This window comes from Aquila chrysaetos, chromosome 9, assembly GCF_900496995.4.
Source record: "Aquila chrysaetos chrysaetos chromosome 9, bAquChr1.4, whole genome shotgun sequence".
Taxonomy (NCBI): domain Eukaryota; kingdom Metazoa; phylum Chordata; class Aves; order Accipitriformes; family Accipitridae; genus Aquila; species Aquila chrysaetos.
In genome coordinates, this window is record NC_044012.1 from 43,793,411 (window position 1) to 43,808,712 (window position 15,302).

Here is a 15,302-nt window from a genome sequence, read left to right on the forward strand (position 1 = left end):
TTGTTTCAGTTTTGAAAGCTGTTAAGTTTCAGAGGTGATAACAGCGAGAAGACTAGCAAATAGAATTAAGCTCTGGGTATTGCATAGTCTTGTAGGATTCCTTGTATCCTTGTGGGATATAAGCTTTCATTTGGTTGTCTTGAATTTGAGTTCTTTTTCTGTGTTGCATAACTTTCTTTGCTTTTTTGTATAATGATTCTGAGTACATGTTAATGAGGTGGTGTGACCAGACCGTAAGCATTTGTGCTTTGTGGTAAAGGCATTATTCTGGGAATGTTTGAAGTCTGATTGAACGTATTTTCCTGACAGCAAACAAAAGAAGTACTGAAGCAGTTCTGCACTACAGATGGTCAAATTGTGGTCCTAGATAATACTTCACAGAAGTCTATTAGTTAGCTGATTGTTACTGTCCTAATTGTGTGGGGAGTTCTTAAACCATAGTAGCCAAATGTTTAAAAAAAAACCAAAACCCAATCTCCTGACTTTGGATTCTGATTATTTGTACTTTTATAGGTTACCAAAGACAAGATCATTTGACAATCTGACAACAGCCTGTGATAGCAGCGTGCCTACAACCAATCGACGTAGTAGTGACCCCAGCCTCAATGAAAAGTGGCAAGAGCACCGTCGGTCTCTGGAGCTGAGCAGCCTTGGTAACCCTGGGGATGATCCATTTGATGGAGACAGCCTGAGTAAACAAGGCAGGGCTCCAGTTGGAGCAGAGCTCTCTGTTGCAGCTGGTGTGGCAGAGGGACAGATGGAGAACATTTTGCAAGAGGCCACTAAAGATGATGTTGGTCTGGAGGAGCACTTAAGGGGTAGCCTAGAGACAGTAGGTAAAGGGGATGAGATTGCCCTGGATAAGGAGAAGAGAACTGAAAATGTACGTGGGTATGTCGGTGACCTCTGTGAAAAGGCTGAGGCAGATACAGGTATCGTAATGAACAATCCAGCATCCAATCCACATCCAGTTTCACAAGGTGCTTCTGAGCTTAAAGGACAACAAGATGAGCGTACTGATCTCAGTAACACAATCCAGAAGTTACCTCAGGTGAAAGGACTACAAACTGTTCCTTTGGAGGGCTTTGTAAATAACGATTCTCAAAAGAATATGGAAGAAGGTGATGGCAAACCTGAAGGAGAAGCAGAGAGCCTGTACAATATAGCACAGGCCAGCCTTCCCTTACCTCTTACAATCCCACACGAAGCAAGAACATCCAACATTGAAAGTTCTACAGAAACCTTAACAGAGAATGAAGCAAAGCAAGAGCTCATTCCTAAGGGTCCTTGCCATAGACCTCACCTGATCAACAACAGTGCTGATGAACTTTCTCGAACTATTGAAAATAGGCCAGAGGGGGAGAGCATGCTAGAACTTCAAAAATGGGGAACAAAAGTACATAGGACTTCTGGTAGCAGCAACACACACATCCCGATGCCTTCCCCTTGTGCCTTGCCTTTAGCTGAATGTAAAGATGAGATTGTGTGTAATGGAGAGCTGGAGCCTGAGAACAAGATGACGGAGAAGCCTGTGGGGTTTAGTATCACCCAGAAGTACCAGGCGACAAACGGACACTGTGTGAATGGAGAGGACAGTCGGATGAAAGCCCCTCTGAGTCGGCAGGTCTCCACAGCTAGCTGTAGTTCTGCACAGTTTCACTTGAGGAACTTGCACCAAAAATGGATGTTTAGTCATCTTGGTAAGCAGCAGGCAGCCAGCAGCCCAGACCAACCGGCCAGAAGTCACCTGGACGATGATGGGATGCCTGTCTACACTGATGTTATCCAGCAGCGCCTGCGCCAGATAGAAACTGGCCATCAGCAAGAAGTGGAGACCTTGAAGAAGCAAGTGCAAGAGTTGAAGAGCCGGTTGGAGAGCCAGTTCCTGAATAGCTCCTTACGTCTCAATGGTGATTATGGAGACGAAGTGGTAAGTGAAATGGTAATTGGGCCACTGCTGGAAACAGTGGGCTGGTTAGTCATGTTTTGGTTCTCACCATATTGTCAGCTCTTGGTTCATTGGTCAGGTAGTGATTTTCTGGCCATGCAGGCTTTCATAAAACTCTCAAGGTCATTCTGAAGAGGGCAAACAACTGACTGACTACATGGCAAATGGTAATTAATGATGACTAATATTTTCACTGTATTTCAGTTCGACCATAAATGTACCAAAGGTTTATTTCAAGTTGGGCATTTTGCAGCGTACTCGCACATACCTGGACATACTTAAACGCCTTCATTGGCCTTATTGAAAAAAAACATTTGTTTTACTGTTGTTTTCATATATGGGCGTAGATTTTTTGGGGGGGGGGATGTTAATGTGTCACTTATTGGGACAGTAGCGTAGGACTGATCTCATGGTGCTTTGCATGCTCAGGGGATAAGAAAGATGCAGCAGTGGCTGCTCTGTTAGCTCAAAACCATGAAGTTCAAGTCATCCCCTTTTCAGATGGCTGGCCTGCACAAGGCTCTTTAACTGGAATAAATTAAGAGTTTTTGTGACAGCCTTATGTCAATGAGGGTTTTTTCTCAACACATGAAGAATTTTAAGGGAGCTTTTAAACTGTTTGTGCTTTTACTTGGAAGCATTTAAAGTTGTAAAAGTAGAGACTTAAATTTGAGGCATGATTCAAATACAGTACACTAATTTCTGTAGCGATTAAATGATCTATGTAGTTGTGGTTGCAAAAGAAATTTTAAAATCAGAAATCAAGTAAGTGTAATTCTGAGTTCAAGATCTCAATAACCAGCAAGTTTTCTATGTGTCTCTGTATGTCTTGGGTGGATTTTTAAGTTGCTTCTCCCCTACCTGTTTTTTTACCTAACTTCTCCTCCTCCTCTTTTGACTAATAAATAATAATAAAAAGTCAAAAGAAATAGTTACTGGCCTTACACTGTTGCTTGAATGTAACACTGCTTCAGAGAACAAGCAGGAGTTCTGTTCTGTAGAGGCCTTTGAGCACAGAAGAGTTCTGTAGATAGCTGCAAAACTTGGTTTTTCAAAGGCCCAGTATTATTAGCTTAGTAAAATAAATGAAGAGGGGAGAGCTACTTGGGGAAGCAGGCAGGCACAGGAGGAGGAAAGGGGCATGAAGGGGAAGGTGAGGGGACCTAGAATCTCTGAAACAGAGTTTGTATCTTCCTGTGGGTTTGAATGCTGGGCAGAGCATTAGCCTGTAATTCCTGAGGGTGACATAACACCCATCAAAAATTTCCTTTTCCTACGGGCACATTATAATGTGTTTTATATGGCTGCAAAATGGAAAAAAAATTTATAGGAGGTTTCCAACTTCTGTTTGTTTCATTTAATATTGTTTAGAAGTGGCAGAGGTGCTGGATAGTCCCAGGTACATTTGTTGTGAAAAATACTTAGAGCCTTCTTGGCTATTCACATTGGAGATAAGAGCACTAAGTGCTCCTTTTGGGCATCCATTTCAGCTCAGTGTCATTTCAATTGGGTGTGGCTTCTGTCACTGGCAAAAGCTTGGATTCCTTGGAGAAATTTGGTGCTTTGGCTTAAATTTATTATACTCCCATTTTTTAAGGGCCTTCACATACTGCAGTGTAGGGCTGGATGTGAGAGCATGCTGTCCTTTAGAAAATTCACCATTTTTAAGAATCTGATCTCTACCTTCTGTTTGAGCCTCAGCTTGGGAGTTATGGGTTTTCTTCTGGAGCTCCAGAGATGCCCATTCCTCAGGCACAAAAAGACATTATGTCAAGATTTCTTGCTATTTTTAATGTATTTTAAGGGCTGGCTGAGTTTTAAGTCAGTTAAAATACAACTCTACCTGGATAGACTATATTAAGGAAGCATTATTCCCCAAAAAACTATATATGGAATATATACGGCTCAAATTCTGAGTTTCCCATGTGTGATTTGGCTTGTATTTTCCAGACTTTTTGCAGACAAAAGGATATATGTATCACTAGTATTAGTTTTGAAAGTGAAACAACCTTGGAAAGGAAACGTGACCATGAAATTAGAGCCACGGATAGCAGCTTTTTTGGTTAATAACCCAGTGTTGCCGGAACTTTGTGCTAACACAGCAGAAAACAAATTTTAAATCCATTCTACCTCACATCCTGTCATCAGAGGGTCAAAAACTGACCTGTTGGTTTTTTTTTTTTTTGCTTAGCTGTTTGGCTTTTTTTTTTTTGCAGTTCACCGCTGCACAAACCACTTCAACATGTGGCATTTATAGTCCCATTCAAAAAGGCACTCTTGCCTTTGCTGCCACGTGCGCACTGTAGGTAGGTGACTGGTTATGACGTTCACCTTCAACTGTAAGCATAGCCTGCAGGAGGTACTCTTTCCACTCCTCCCCATGACTGTCTGGTTTTTATTTGTATGGAAGTAGGAATATGGGAAGGTTCTGTTCAGCTGTGTTTGTTTGCCAACAGACTTCTATACCCGACTCGGAAAGCAATCTGGATCAGAACTGCTTGTCTCGCTGCAGCACAGAGATTTTCTCTGAAGCCAGCTGGGAACAGGTGGATAAACAGGACACAGAGGTACAGACTAAATCCCTGTAAATTGCTTATTCTTCTGGTAGGATGGGATATTCATAATTTGAATTATCCTGCAGCCTTTGGTCATGTGCCACTTCTTGTGAACTATCTTTCTTGCATTTCACTTGTGTCTCATACTTTAAATATCGGTACCTGTGCCTATGAGCCCTCTGCTGTCTGTGTATGAACTCTCTGAGAAGCTGTGGAAGGGATGGTTAGCTAAAGGAGCCTTAGGTGGACACGTGCTTGGTGAATATTCTTGGCTTGGATACTGTTAAAGCACAGAAAAAAGAAAAAAGGGAATTGGACTTTATGACTTTATTTCTGTTTGTCTGAGGGGAATTTAGTGTATCTGTTCTCAAAGGGAAGGTTTCTGTTGTCTCTCTTCAATTGTTGCAAACACTGAATTTGTGCTCTTAAAATTGAACAAGCACTTCCCTCGTGGTGCTTTGCTTTGAATTTGTGAGCGCAAATGAGATGGGTTTATTTCTAATTAATTGCCCTCTCCTTGATAAATTTGGCTTTTGTTTCTCCCAGGTGACACGATGGCTTCCAGACCATCTCGCTGCACACTGCTATGGCTGTGACAGTACATTCTGGCTTGCCAGTAGGAAGCACCACTGCAGGTAACCTGTGCATCGACAGAGGATGGGAGGGAGGGAGGCATGGTCACGGCTCGATTTGTTCCCTCTCCTGTTAAACCAGGAAGGGTTTTTCTTTTGACATGTTCCTTTCTCAAGGATGGCTGTCAGACTAAGTGTTTTAGAGTAGGGCTGTGCATGCTCCTGAAGGAACAGAGCGCTTTGGAAGAACAGAACAGTTTCTCCTGTTCAATTCCAGTTCATGCAGAGTATATATTTAAAAAGCCAGATGTGGTTTAGGCTCCACTCAGCCTAAACAGATCCCGCCTTTTTTCCTCAAACTGGATTTGGAGGCAGCTGGCTGTTTAGCTTTTTAAGAGGGTGTAAATAATAAAAAATACTGGTTTGTCATCTTAGCATGCAGTAATTCAATACTGCAAATATATGAATAGCATCTTCTTCCCATTACTGGTTGTAAACCTTCTCCTTTCCTTCTCTAACCATTCTCCCCTTTTTATTAAAGTGCTCTTGTAAGAGAATCTGAAAAGGACACTGATGTGAAATTAAAGTTTTCTGGATTATTCTTTGCCAAACATACTGCCAGCAGAGGCTACAACAGATAATGCAGGCAGCAGGGACTTAATGAAGAACAGGTGGCAGAGGCCTTTTGATTAGATCATACTGTAGTTAAAGACAGAGAATCTCAGATTTCTAAGTCCTATTTCAAATAAATTCCTATTCCTGATTTCTGGACATGAGGGAAACTATTACAAGAACCATCATTCAAATAAATGGCAGTTATCACATTTTGATGCTTCATTGCTTTTTGAAGTTGTTGATAATTATAAACATCTTTCTTGGTTTGTGTCCATTTTATATTTTGCTCCATTTAGTTGTCTTGTAAAGATAAACAAACCTAGGGAAGAATAAATAGAAGTTGAATGGCTTTGATTTTTTTTTTCCATGTCCACTGTGTTTGTGCAAATTTGTATGTCTCAAGGCTTCAGATGAAAAATATAATTAACTAAGCATACGGTTGTACGCATCTGAAGGGTTTTATAAGAGTTAAAGTGATGTTTTCCTTTGTCCTTCTCTTAGCGGCATCTGTTGTGAAGCGTACCCATTCAGCACTGTCACTCTGCCTCCCTAGGCTGACCTGACATTTGGCACCTACATTTCAGTTTCCTAGGCCTGGGCTCTGGAGAACTCCTAGCACATGGATACACACAGAACATCCGCAACACCATGAGGAGTTAAAATTGACTCAGGGTTTCAAGTATGGTTGCAAATTTCCCTTTGGTGTCTTTGTTTCTTCAGCTTTCAAATGTCTAACCTGGGTTGACCAGGCTGTCCGTGTAAGCTCTGGTTGTTTATGGCAGAGACCAATAAGGAATGGCAACCAACAAGAAAACCCAAGTATTTCCACAGTATATGTTTTCAAAACCCCCAGTGATCAGTGGCAGTCTGCTCAACATCTTACCTGAGAGTGAAAATGAGTTGAAACCCATACACTGTAAGGCCTTGAGCAGGATACACATATCCAGCTTCCTTCATTGCCACTATTTGATTCTTTTGCTTGTTCCCCTCTGAGCTCTTTCTCCCCTCCTTGCAGGGACATTGAACGTGTTGATCAAATCTGGTGAGCATTTACAACAGCCTCTGTCTGTTGTCTGTCTGCGTTTTCTTGGTAACTTCTCCAAACTAACTCGATCTATTCCCCCTCTTTGTTTTTCACTTGCCTACAAATCACTAGAAATAAGCTGTGGGTGGCTAGCACAGTCTGTTGGATGTTTAGATCCGTATAAACAGGCTCCTCTTGCCACAGAAGGCATTTAGGACTTGGCTTTTGGTAGCTTAAACTGGGATGTGGATCACACTAACACTCACCATCAGTAAATCGTGTGTTTGAGTAACAGAGAATGCTTCACTTCTAACTGAGAAGAGACTATCCTTCAAGTTTAGCCATTACGCATTTATTTTTTATTTTTTCCCTTTTTTGCCTTATTTTTGGGAGAGGTCCACGTGTTATGAAACAATTCTAATACTACTGTGCAGAGTGTTGACAAAAGACCTGCCACTTATTTTAGAAGGACTGAAAATACTGTAGCAGTAACAGGTAATGCAGAGCTGGTAGAGGGTTAGTATCACAAAAAATGGATAAACGTCTGTGACTTAGTAAGAAGAGGAGGTGTCAGTAGCATGATTGTAAGTCACCCTTCCTCAAAGGAGCAAGATCGCTTTTCCAGCCTGTTTTTTAAGGTCTCTTTAATCTCTCGAGCAAAGCAGAGGACCACCAGGGTAGGAAGAAATGAGTTGTTTAGAGCTTTCCGAAGCTCAGGGGAGAACAGTTACAGAACACTATTGTCTATCGCAGAAGGATAAAACAACAAAAAAACCCCAAGCATATGTTAGGAAGCTGGTGAGCTACAACAAACAGGTATTTGTTTTAATCCCTCTGGTTCTTTTTTGACCTCATCCGTCAACAGCAAGCTTCTGCTGGATAATCCTTCTTTGAGCAGCAGAGATGTGGGTTGTCGGAGCTGCTTTTCTGCAGGGCGTTTCTGTGTGATGCCTCACGGGACTGTTTTCACTCCTGCTGGTTTTTCTGATAGTAATTTCTAACAGGGTCCTTAAGAAGGCTTCAAAACCACTGCAGAAAGGCTAGCCATTGTGAGCCTCCTAGTGCTAGGGTTGCAGCTTTGAGACTGGGAGCTGCTGGGCAGAGCTGAGAAAATTAGCCCATTGAAGTGAGAAATGGGATTTCTCTGCTGACTCTTTCCCCATCAATGACCAGCATCTGGAAATCTTGTCTCTTGGCAATGAAGGATTAATCAAAGCTGCTGGGTGTAGGCAGAATTCTCTGTTGGTCTCTTGGCAGCAGCAAATCTTTTCTAGTGCAGAACAATAATGGCACAAAATCCTGATGCCAAAGAGTTAATGAACAGGGCATCAGGCATGGAGGTAAGCTTGCAAAATTCAGGTCCCTGGAGTACTGTTCTGAACTCCTTATAAGAATTGATGAGTCTGGAGGACAGGGCACACCAGGCTAGCTTGAGCAGCAGCAGGTTTTGAGAGGGCTCCAAGAAGAGAAGGTAATTATTTTCAAGATTTAAATTTTATCCCTGCCTCCTGTGAGGTGCATGTGCCAGCGTGCCTCCACCAGCTGACATCTGACAAGAATGTGTATGAGACCGCTCACCCTGCCGCAGTGTTGCTGTCGTTCTCTGAGCATGAAATACCTGGCTGCCCGTCTCATGGCTTTGCATGATCCTTGTTGACTCAGTTTACTTTATGCAGAAGCGGGGGACTGCCGGGAACGCCGCAGAAGGGACTGCGCTGTTGGGGCAATGGGAGGATTGCATCAACCGCAACTGGTTTTAATTTCTTTCATCTGTCCCGTGCTTAAACTTTCCAGCAGTGCACTTGAAAGAAACAAGAAAATGCCTCTGTGCTGGTACTTACCAGCACACACTTTTAGAAGAGTAAAGGAGCAGAGACTCCTAACTCCTCCCAGGACTGCAGTATCTGATCAGTCTCTAACGCAAAGCTGGATTGGTGATATGAGCAGGTGCCAGGACACCCCATTCCCCACATCTTTGTGGAGGAAGGCCCCTTGTTTGCTCTCACTTAGCCCCTCTCTTAGCCATGTGCCCCCGAGGTAGCAGTGACAGTGATGAGTAGCACCATGCTTCAGCTTCTCTGCAGGACATGGGAGAGAGCTTACCCCTGTTTCATGGAGGGGTAAGTTTCCTCCAGTTTCACACGAGGCAGTGTTGTACAGAAGAGCCGTCACTGTAGAGACATTTAATGAGCTGTAATTCTGCTTTGTGCTCCTTTCTGATGTCCCTAGAGCTCTGCTTTAGCTTCAGAAGCAAGTAGCCCAGGGTGCAGATGGTGGTGGTTGTCTTTGCACGCATCATGGTACTTAGGGAGGAGCAACTGCAGTCTCCAGGGCTGACCCCATCACAACACTCTGAATAGTATCGTTTTAGAACTCGAGTAACTTTGTCAAACTGCTTCTAATCTTTTCTTTTCCATTTTTCCTCTGTTCCTGATGCAAGGAATTGTGGAAATGTGTTCTGCTCCAGTTGCTGTAACCAGAAGGTGCCCGTTCCTAGCCAGCAGCTCTTTGAACCCAGCAGAGTCTGCAAATCGTGCTACAGCAGCTTGCACCCAAGCAGTTCCAGCCTTGATCTCGAACTGGATAAACCCATCACTGCCACATCAAATTGAAGTTCCAGCCTCGAAGCAGCGGGGGAGCAGCCATGCTGACTCTTCCCCAACAGACACGCAGATTCTCGATGGGCTGAGGCTGGGAGGATGCGGGAGCCATGCACTTTGGAGGCTGGGGTGTGGAACACTGCTCGGCAGGACAGACCTTGAGGACGTACCGCTGGATTGTGGGATTCTCCTTTTCCAGCTATTCCCCCTTTCCTTTCTGTCCTATCTGTGTGTATGTGTCTATGCGCGCGCGCGCGTGTGTGTGTGTGTATATATATATAATAATATATATGTATGTTTGTTTGCTGGAAGATTGTGGAAGTGGGAAGGGAGCTGGTGCCAGAACCAGATTTCCCTTTTGTATTTAACTGTCCCACTGCTGAACTGTTGCAGACAGACGATTTTGTGGAGGAAAGGAGAAGAGGGGAATCAGTCCAGCCAGTGTGCAAAGTGTGAATACCTGTAGTGTCAGTTGCTAGTGCTTTCAATCACTCCTGTTACTTCCAAACAAGAAACTGCTGTTTGGGAACCTGTTGCTGCTAGAAGAAATGGGAATCTCTTTCCCAAGAGAGCACTCTCCCTCTCTGTTCTTAGAGTGGGCTTAGTTATCCTCGCTGCGTAAAGGGGGAATCAATCACAGATTTCCATACTCAGCGACTCTGCACTTGCACACACAATCGATGTGTTTGGTTGCCATCAGCCCTGTGGCTGTGTCTCAGAGTGGAAACACCTGGACAACACTGGCTAAGGAAAGTGGGTGCTTGTTTGTGAGAGGTGAGAAGGGGATTGAACAGGCTGCCGAGCTGAGATGGGTTTTACACTGGCGCTTCTCTCTGAAGTTCTGTAAATGCAATTCATTATTTAAAACCGAGTGGGAAAGTAGAAGACCTTTGACTTCTATCCTTGCCCCATCTCTAGGATGGTTTACTCGATGCAAAGCTACTTTTGGAGCAGTGCACTTGTCATGGTTCATACAAACAAGCCGTTGTGCTGTTGTGCAGACTCGCACTTTAATGAGACTATCCAAACCAGCGAAAGAGCAACTGTGATATGCTGGTGTTTTTTCTGGGCTTGGTCCATGAGGAGTGCACTGGTACTTGTAATACTCCTGGGATGTCTCCTCCTTTTTCAGTCTGTATTCAGTGTACTCCAGATAGGAAAAACCTGCCTGAGGATTTTATGAAGACCTGAAATACATCATGGATTCCCCTTCTTCCTTCTCTCCCAATCTGAGTCGCTTTTAAAGTCACCTCATTAAAGTGTGAATCTATTGAATACATGTTTTTAAATGAGTGTTAGGTACTTGTCCCCTTTTCCTTTTGATAGAGCCTGCTTAGTGCAATTTGGCAAGGAAGAAACGTAGATCCTGCTTCACAGTGTATTGCCTAGACAAAGTTCCAACTTCTCTTATGATATTCTCAAGAATCCTGCTGGAGTATTTTGAGAGTTCTAGATAGAAAAGCTCAAAATCTAAGAAACCTTGGGAAAGGAGCGCTTCCCTTCCCTGGAATGTCAGAATCACATAATCCAAAGCGAGTATCACACACAGAAAACCGTCTCAGAATATTTCTTAGGTCTGATGGGGAAAGGTCAAGGTATTTTATTTTTGGCTTTGAACTTCCCACACCCTTCGCAAGGATCATTACACGGCTGCGGTGTAAGCAGAAGATTCACGAGACAAAAATGAATGTCCAGGAGGCTGGTTTAGCAGAGCGGCCTGTGTCCTTATGGGAATGGGATCTGGTAACGAAGCATCCTGGGATCTCCCCGGGTATGGGTTTTGAGACGTTTTTCAAACCATCAGGAGGGAAAAGCAAATATAAAGATGGGTTCTCCAGTTGAGTTGTATCTAGAAGTATTTGTTCCTAAACCAGTGCAGCGAGTATCTGGAACAGAACTGTAGGCATTGCTGTTCCATGTAAAGCAGAGACAGCTGGAGCAGGAAAAGGATAACATGCAGCTCCTGTCTCTGGCTCTTCCATGGAGGGGGCGATTAGAGGTTTGACTTTAGGGGACACGGTGTAGTTCTGCACACTAACATTGTGTGGGTTTGTGGTGCAAATAGACAGTCAAAAATAAGTCTAAGATTCTGCAGTTCCTAATGACAGGTGCCAAGAGGTTATGATACGGGTTTTTGGGGTCTGTGATGTACAGTGTGAATAAATGCTTGCAGCTCTTAGTCTTTTTTTGATCGATGAAGCACTTTTTTTATTAATATTATTTTTCTTTGTATGTAAAGGAGGAACCAGTATCTCTCCATAGCTGTATATATAACCGTTCTCTCCTCAAGAGAGTAAAGTGCTCCTATATTTTTCATTTTTGTCAAAGCGAGAAGTAAATACTTTAGAATTGTTAAATATATAAATAAAAGTGAATAAAGTTTAGACTTTTGCATGGGAGCATTTGCTAACACACTTTCTAATTTTTTATTTTTCTTTCCTGTCCTTCCGTAGGGGATATATTTGAGGTTCAGCAGAAACACCAAGGCCTTTGAAAAAGGAGGCTGCAGCAGGCCTCCTCTTGCTTTCTTTTCCGCTGTGTGTCTTTGCAAGGAACAACACGCTGTTGCTCCTAAACTTAGAAGAAAAAACATTAAGCTTGGTTTTCCTGGTGCAAGAGTCCCAGGGAGGGGGAAAAGACACAAACTGCATGCACCATCAGGTACTGTCAGTACAATCAGCACGGTTTTCTGAGCCTGGAGAACTGTGTAAGAGTCTCATCTTCCTCGGTACCTCGTTTTTCTTTTTCCCCTTAACCGACCGTCATCTTTCAAAGTGTTGATCCGATGATGTTAGCCCACATGTAGGAGCGGCCCAGGTCGCCAGGGAATTCACCCTGCCTTCAGTGATGTTTGGAAAAGGAAGCTCCAAGTCTCCCTTCTCCTGCAGCGAGCAAGCGCCAGCGCTCGCCGCAGTGGCAGTGAGGTGGGGAGATCAGAGCTCGGTTCTCATTTGCACACTTTCTGCCTTATTCTCAGTGCTGGATGGTGGAGCTGTGGCTCTTTGGGAACAAACCAAACTCACTCAGGTTTAATATCTTTTAATCTTTTCCCAGAAGGTGGAAAACTCAACTGCTGTTTGTCCTGCAAAAGTCTCCTGCACAAGGGTCCGATTATTCTTATTTTCCTAGGGCTGCTTGCTCGTTTCAGCTGCTTGGCTGCATGCGCTCCTGTCACATAAGCTCATACTCCATCAGTTATTTCTCTCCTTACATATTTGAAGTCAAGAGAGAGGATTTGCCCTGAATTCTCAGAGGGAGTGAAGGGCTCCTTGAGCAACTCTGAGTTATTTTGGGACAGGCCTGTTCTAATCACAAGATGTTGTGCACAATTGCTTTATAATCTCATTGTATTTATTTAATCAAATAAAACTGCAGATTCTGGGCAGAGCTGTGATCACAGCTGGTGGTAGTATTTACAGCTTCCAGAATAAAAAAGCAAAGCATATATAATGTTTTGCACTATTAAGAACATGCAAAGGAACAGCAGATTTTCAATTCTACACCAGAATTTGATTTTATATAGCTCCTTTCATACTTGAGTTACTTCTAAGTGCTTTTTCAGTAACTCATTACTCTGTCGCGCGGCGGCTGCAGATGTTATGTGCACACCGGTACTCCCAGCCCCGGACACCGCGCTGCGTGGATGTTCTCTGCTTCGGCAACGCTGAGCAAAACCCCAGGGGTCTCCTCTGCTGCTGCTGGAGGGAGTTGGAGAGCTTTTTTTAACTTCTACACAGTGTGAAGCCATTATTGTGCAGAATGGCTTCATGTCAGGGGCGGCAACAGCCTGGCAGCTCTGCTAGAGGAGCACACAGCTGACATTGTGTAGAAGCTCATTTCCCGGTGATCAGTTCTTCCTAACAAACATCCTTTCCTCTTTCCTTTTGTTACAGCTCTCAAACAGCAGAGAGCCCGAGAGGAGAGCAGTGCTACTATCGCAATAGGCAGCTTTAGCGCTGTCTTACATGCTGTAAAACAATCTCCTTATGCAAAGGCGATGTGTACGGCTTATCGGGAGTCTTGCAGATAGTATTAGTGGCTGAGGAACAAGACAATCTTTGAGAACTGAAGGCCCCTCTCATCCCCAAGTAGGGCAGCAGCAAGCCCAGCCTCTCCTTGCCAGTGGAAGTGGTGATACTGCAGTGTGGTGGCCCAGGAGTCGTTCAGCAGCAGCAATCTTGCAGGCTGGGCAGCAATTAGTTGATCACAGCTTAATTGTATGGGTGAGGTATGGTGATGGCAGCATGTAGGATGGAAAACCGAAGGCTCTTTGGTGGCGAAGGGGAAGAAGGTGTCGGGAACCAGTCGGCGACAAAGGAAAGGCCATCGGTGTGGGACGGAGCCTGCGCTGGGGGGGGGGTTGAGCTGTTACAAGGCTGCGAAGGGCAATAGCCACGTGCAGGAAAGCTGAGCAGATTCAGAGCTTGTTTAACAGACAGGGGTGTGCAGATGTTTTATGGTTAGTCTACAATTGTCCCTTTAATAGATCCTGAATTACTCAGCATGAGGTTTTGAGAAAACCGTGTCCAGGGTCAGTTAGAAGATGGTGTTTTACTGGGCTGTGCTGGAAGGGGATGCTCAGTGCTGAGCGAAGGCCGGCTCTCTGACGTTTGCTCAGGTGCAAGATCCGGATCAGGTTTTACGTATTCCTTAAAGCTGCCCTCAGCTGGATTCCATCGCTGGCATCGCTCGGAACTGGCTCGTGAGTTCCATGGAATTACCTTTCTTGGTTAAAAAGCAAAAGCAGCAATTTAGGCTCTTTTCTGAGTCGTGAGGAAGGTGAGTGATGCAACCTCTGGTCGTGCAGCGCCTGCACAGCGGTGCAGTCTGCACTGCCAGGCATTGCGTTCGCTCCTGGTGTTTTTTTCTCTGAAGGACAGACAAGCGATTCCCCTGGGGTGCCTTCACAGGCAGATCTGCTGCTGGAAGAGCAGGGCAGGGCTGAGGAGGCAGCCTAGACCAAGCACAGGCAGTGTGAAGTTTCTTTTTTAACAATTCAGCTCAATTTTTTGTTAAAAGAGAGAATCCACCAGCACTAGAGCAAGGATGCAGAAAGAGAAACGTAACCTTTTAATACAGCCACGTCTGTATGAGCGTTCATCTGTCATGCTGTCCCTGCGCCACGTAGACGTGCCCTTTCCTGGGCAGAGGAATACCAAATTCCCATCCCTTCATTTTACACACATAATACAGGCATTGGAGCTCAGATTGTTGCATTTTGGGATTTAAGATTACCATATTCTTCAGACTTTCAAATTTTTTAAATGCTGCTAAAGTTTTATCTTACTATTTAACAAATACGTTTTTTAAACCGATTTCCCATAGTTATGTTATTAAATGATTTTTACCTTGCAGTGGCAACAGGTGATGCATTTGATTGTACATTTTTTTTGGTGGAATTTGTATTAAAATGACATCTGATTCTTGATTAATTACTTCAAGAACATTTAAATGTTTTAAAACATGCAAACCTATGAGAGCAGAGAGCTGTTTAGCAGCAGTATAAAGTGTTAGACCCTAGCGCTTACTTGTTTGTAACAGCATTTATTCTGCTGTAGCCTCAGAGTGAATATTTAGATCTTAATAAATTTGTCATTTTCCTACACGGTGACAATTTTACAGTCCCTTGTGTTTTCTGTATCGGTGCATCTGCAGGGCTCCCACTTTGTGGGGCTTATTTTTAGGCAAATTACAGCTCATATATTAGGAAAAAGTAACCCTGGTGTTCAAAAAAACTACGTAAAATACATAGGAAAGTGGTGACATGAAATCCCAGGCAGGCAGTGAGCGTGGAAAGCACCGCTGCTTGCCGAAGCCCTGTGCTTTGGAGATGAGCACTTAGTGAGAACAGAGAATCCCAACAGTTTATCAGCAGCCCTGCAAACAATTCTAACACGATGACTTTCACTTTGCGTTGCATTCATCGCGTGCCGTCAGACCCTTCTGCCCTTCCTACGTGCAAATCTGGTGACGGACTTTGCTGCCATC

The 15,302-nt window shown here is 43.9% G+C and overlaps 1 protein-coding gene across 16 annotated transcripts in view; it reads left to right on the forward strand.

Annotated features, from left to right (window-relative positions):
• MTMR3 (myotubularin related protein 3) overlaps window positions 1-14,928 on the forward strand; it is an 86,929-nt gene extending 72,001 nt beyond the window's left edge. For 11 of the 16 annotated variants that reach the window (XM_030026823.2, XM_030026827.2, XM_030026824.2 and 8 more), the window contains 5 exons: window positions 514-1,930; window positions 4,405-4,515; window positions 5,050-5,138; window positions 6,706-6,732; window positions 9,155-14,928. In XM_030026823.2, coding sequence (XP_029882683.1) covers window positions 514-1,930; window positions 4,405-4,515; window positions 5,050-5,138; window positions 6,706-6,732; window positions 9,155-9,326 — 1,816 coding nt within the window. In that variant the 3' untranslated portion in view covers window positions 9,327-14,928. Of the gene's footprint in view, window positions 1-513; window positions 1,931-4,404; window positions 4,516-5,049; window positions 5,139-6,191; window positions 6,370-6,705; window positions 6,733-9,154 lie in introns of all 16 variants that reach the window. The other 5 variants (XR_005933135.1, XR_005933136.1, XM_041125743.1 and 2 more) reach the window with 5 other exon arrangements.
• The last annotated feature ends 374 nt before the right edge of the window (window positions 14,929-15,302 follow it).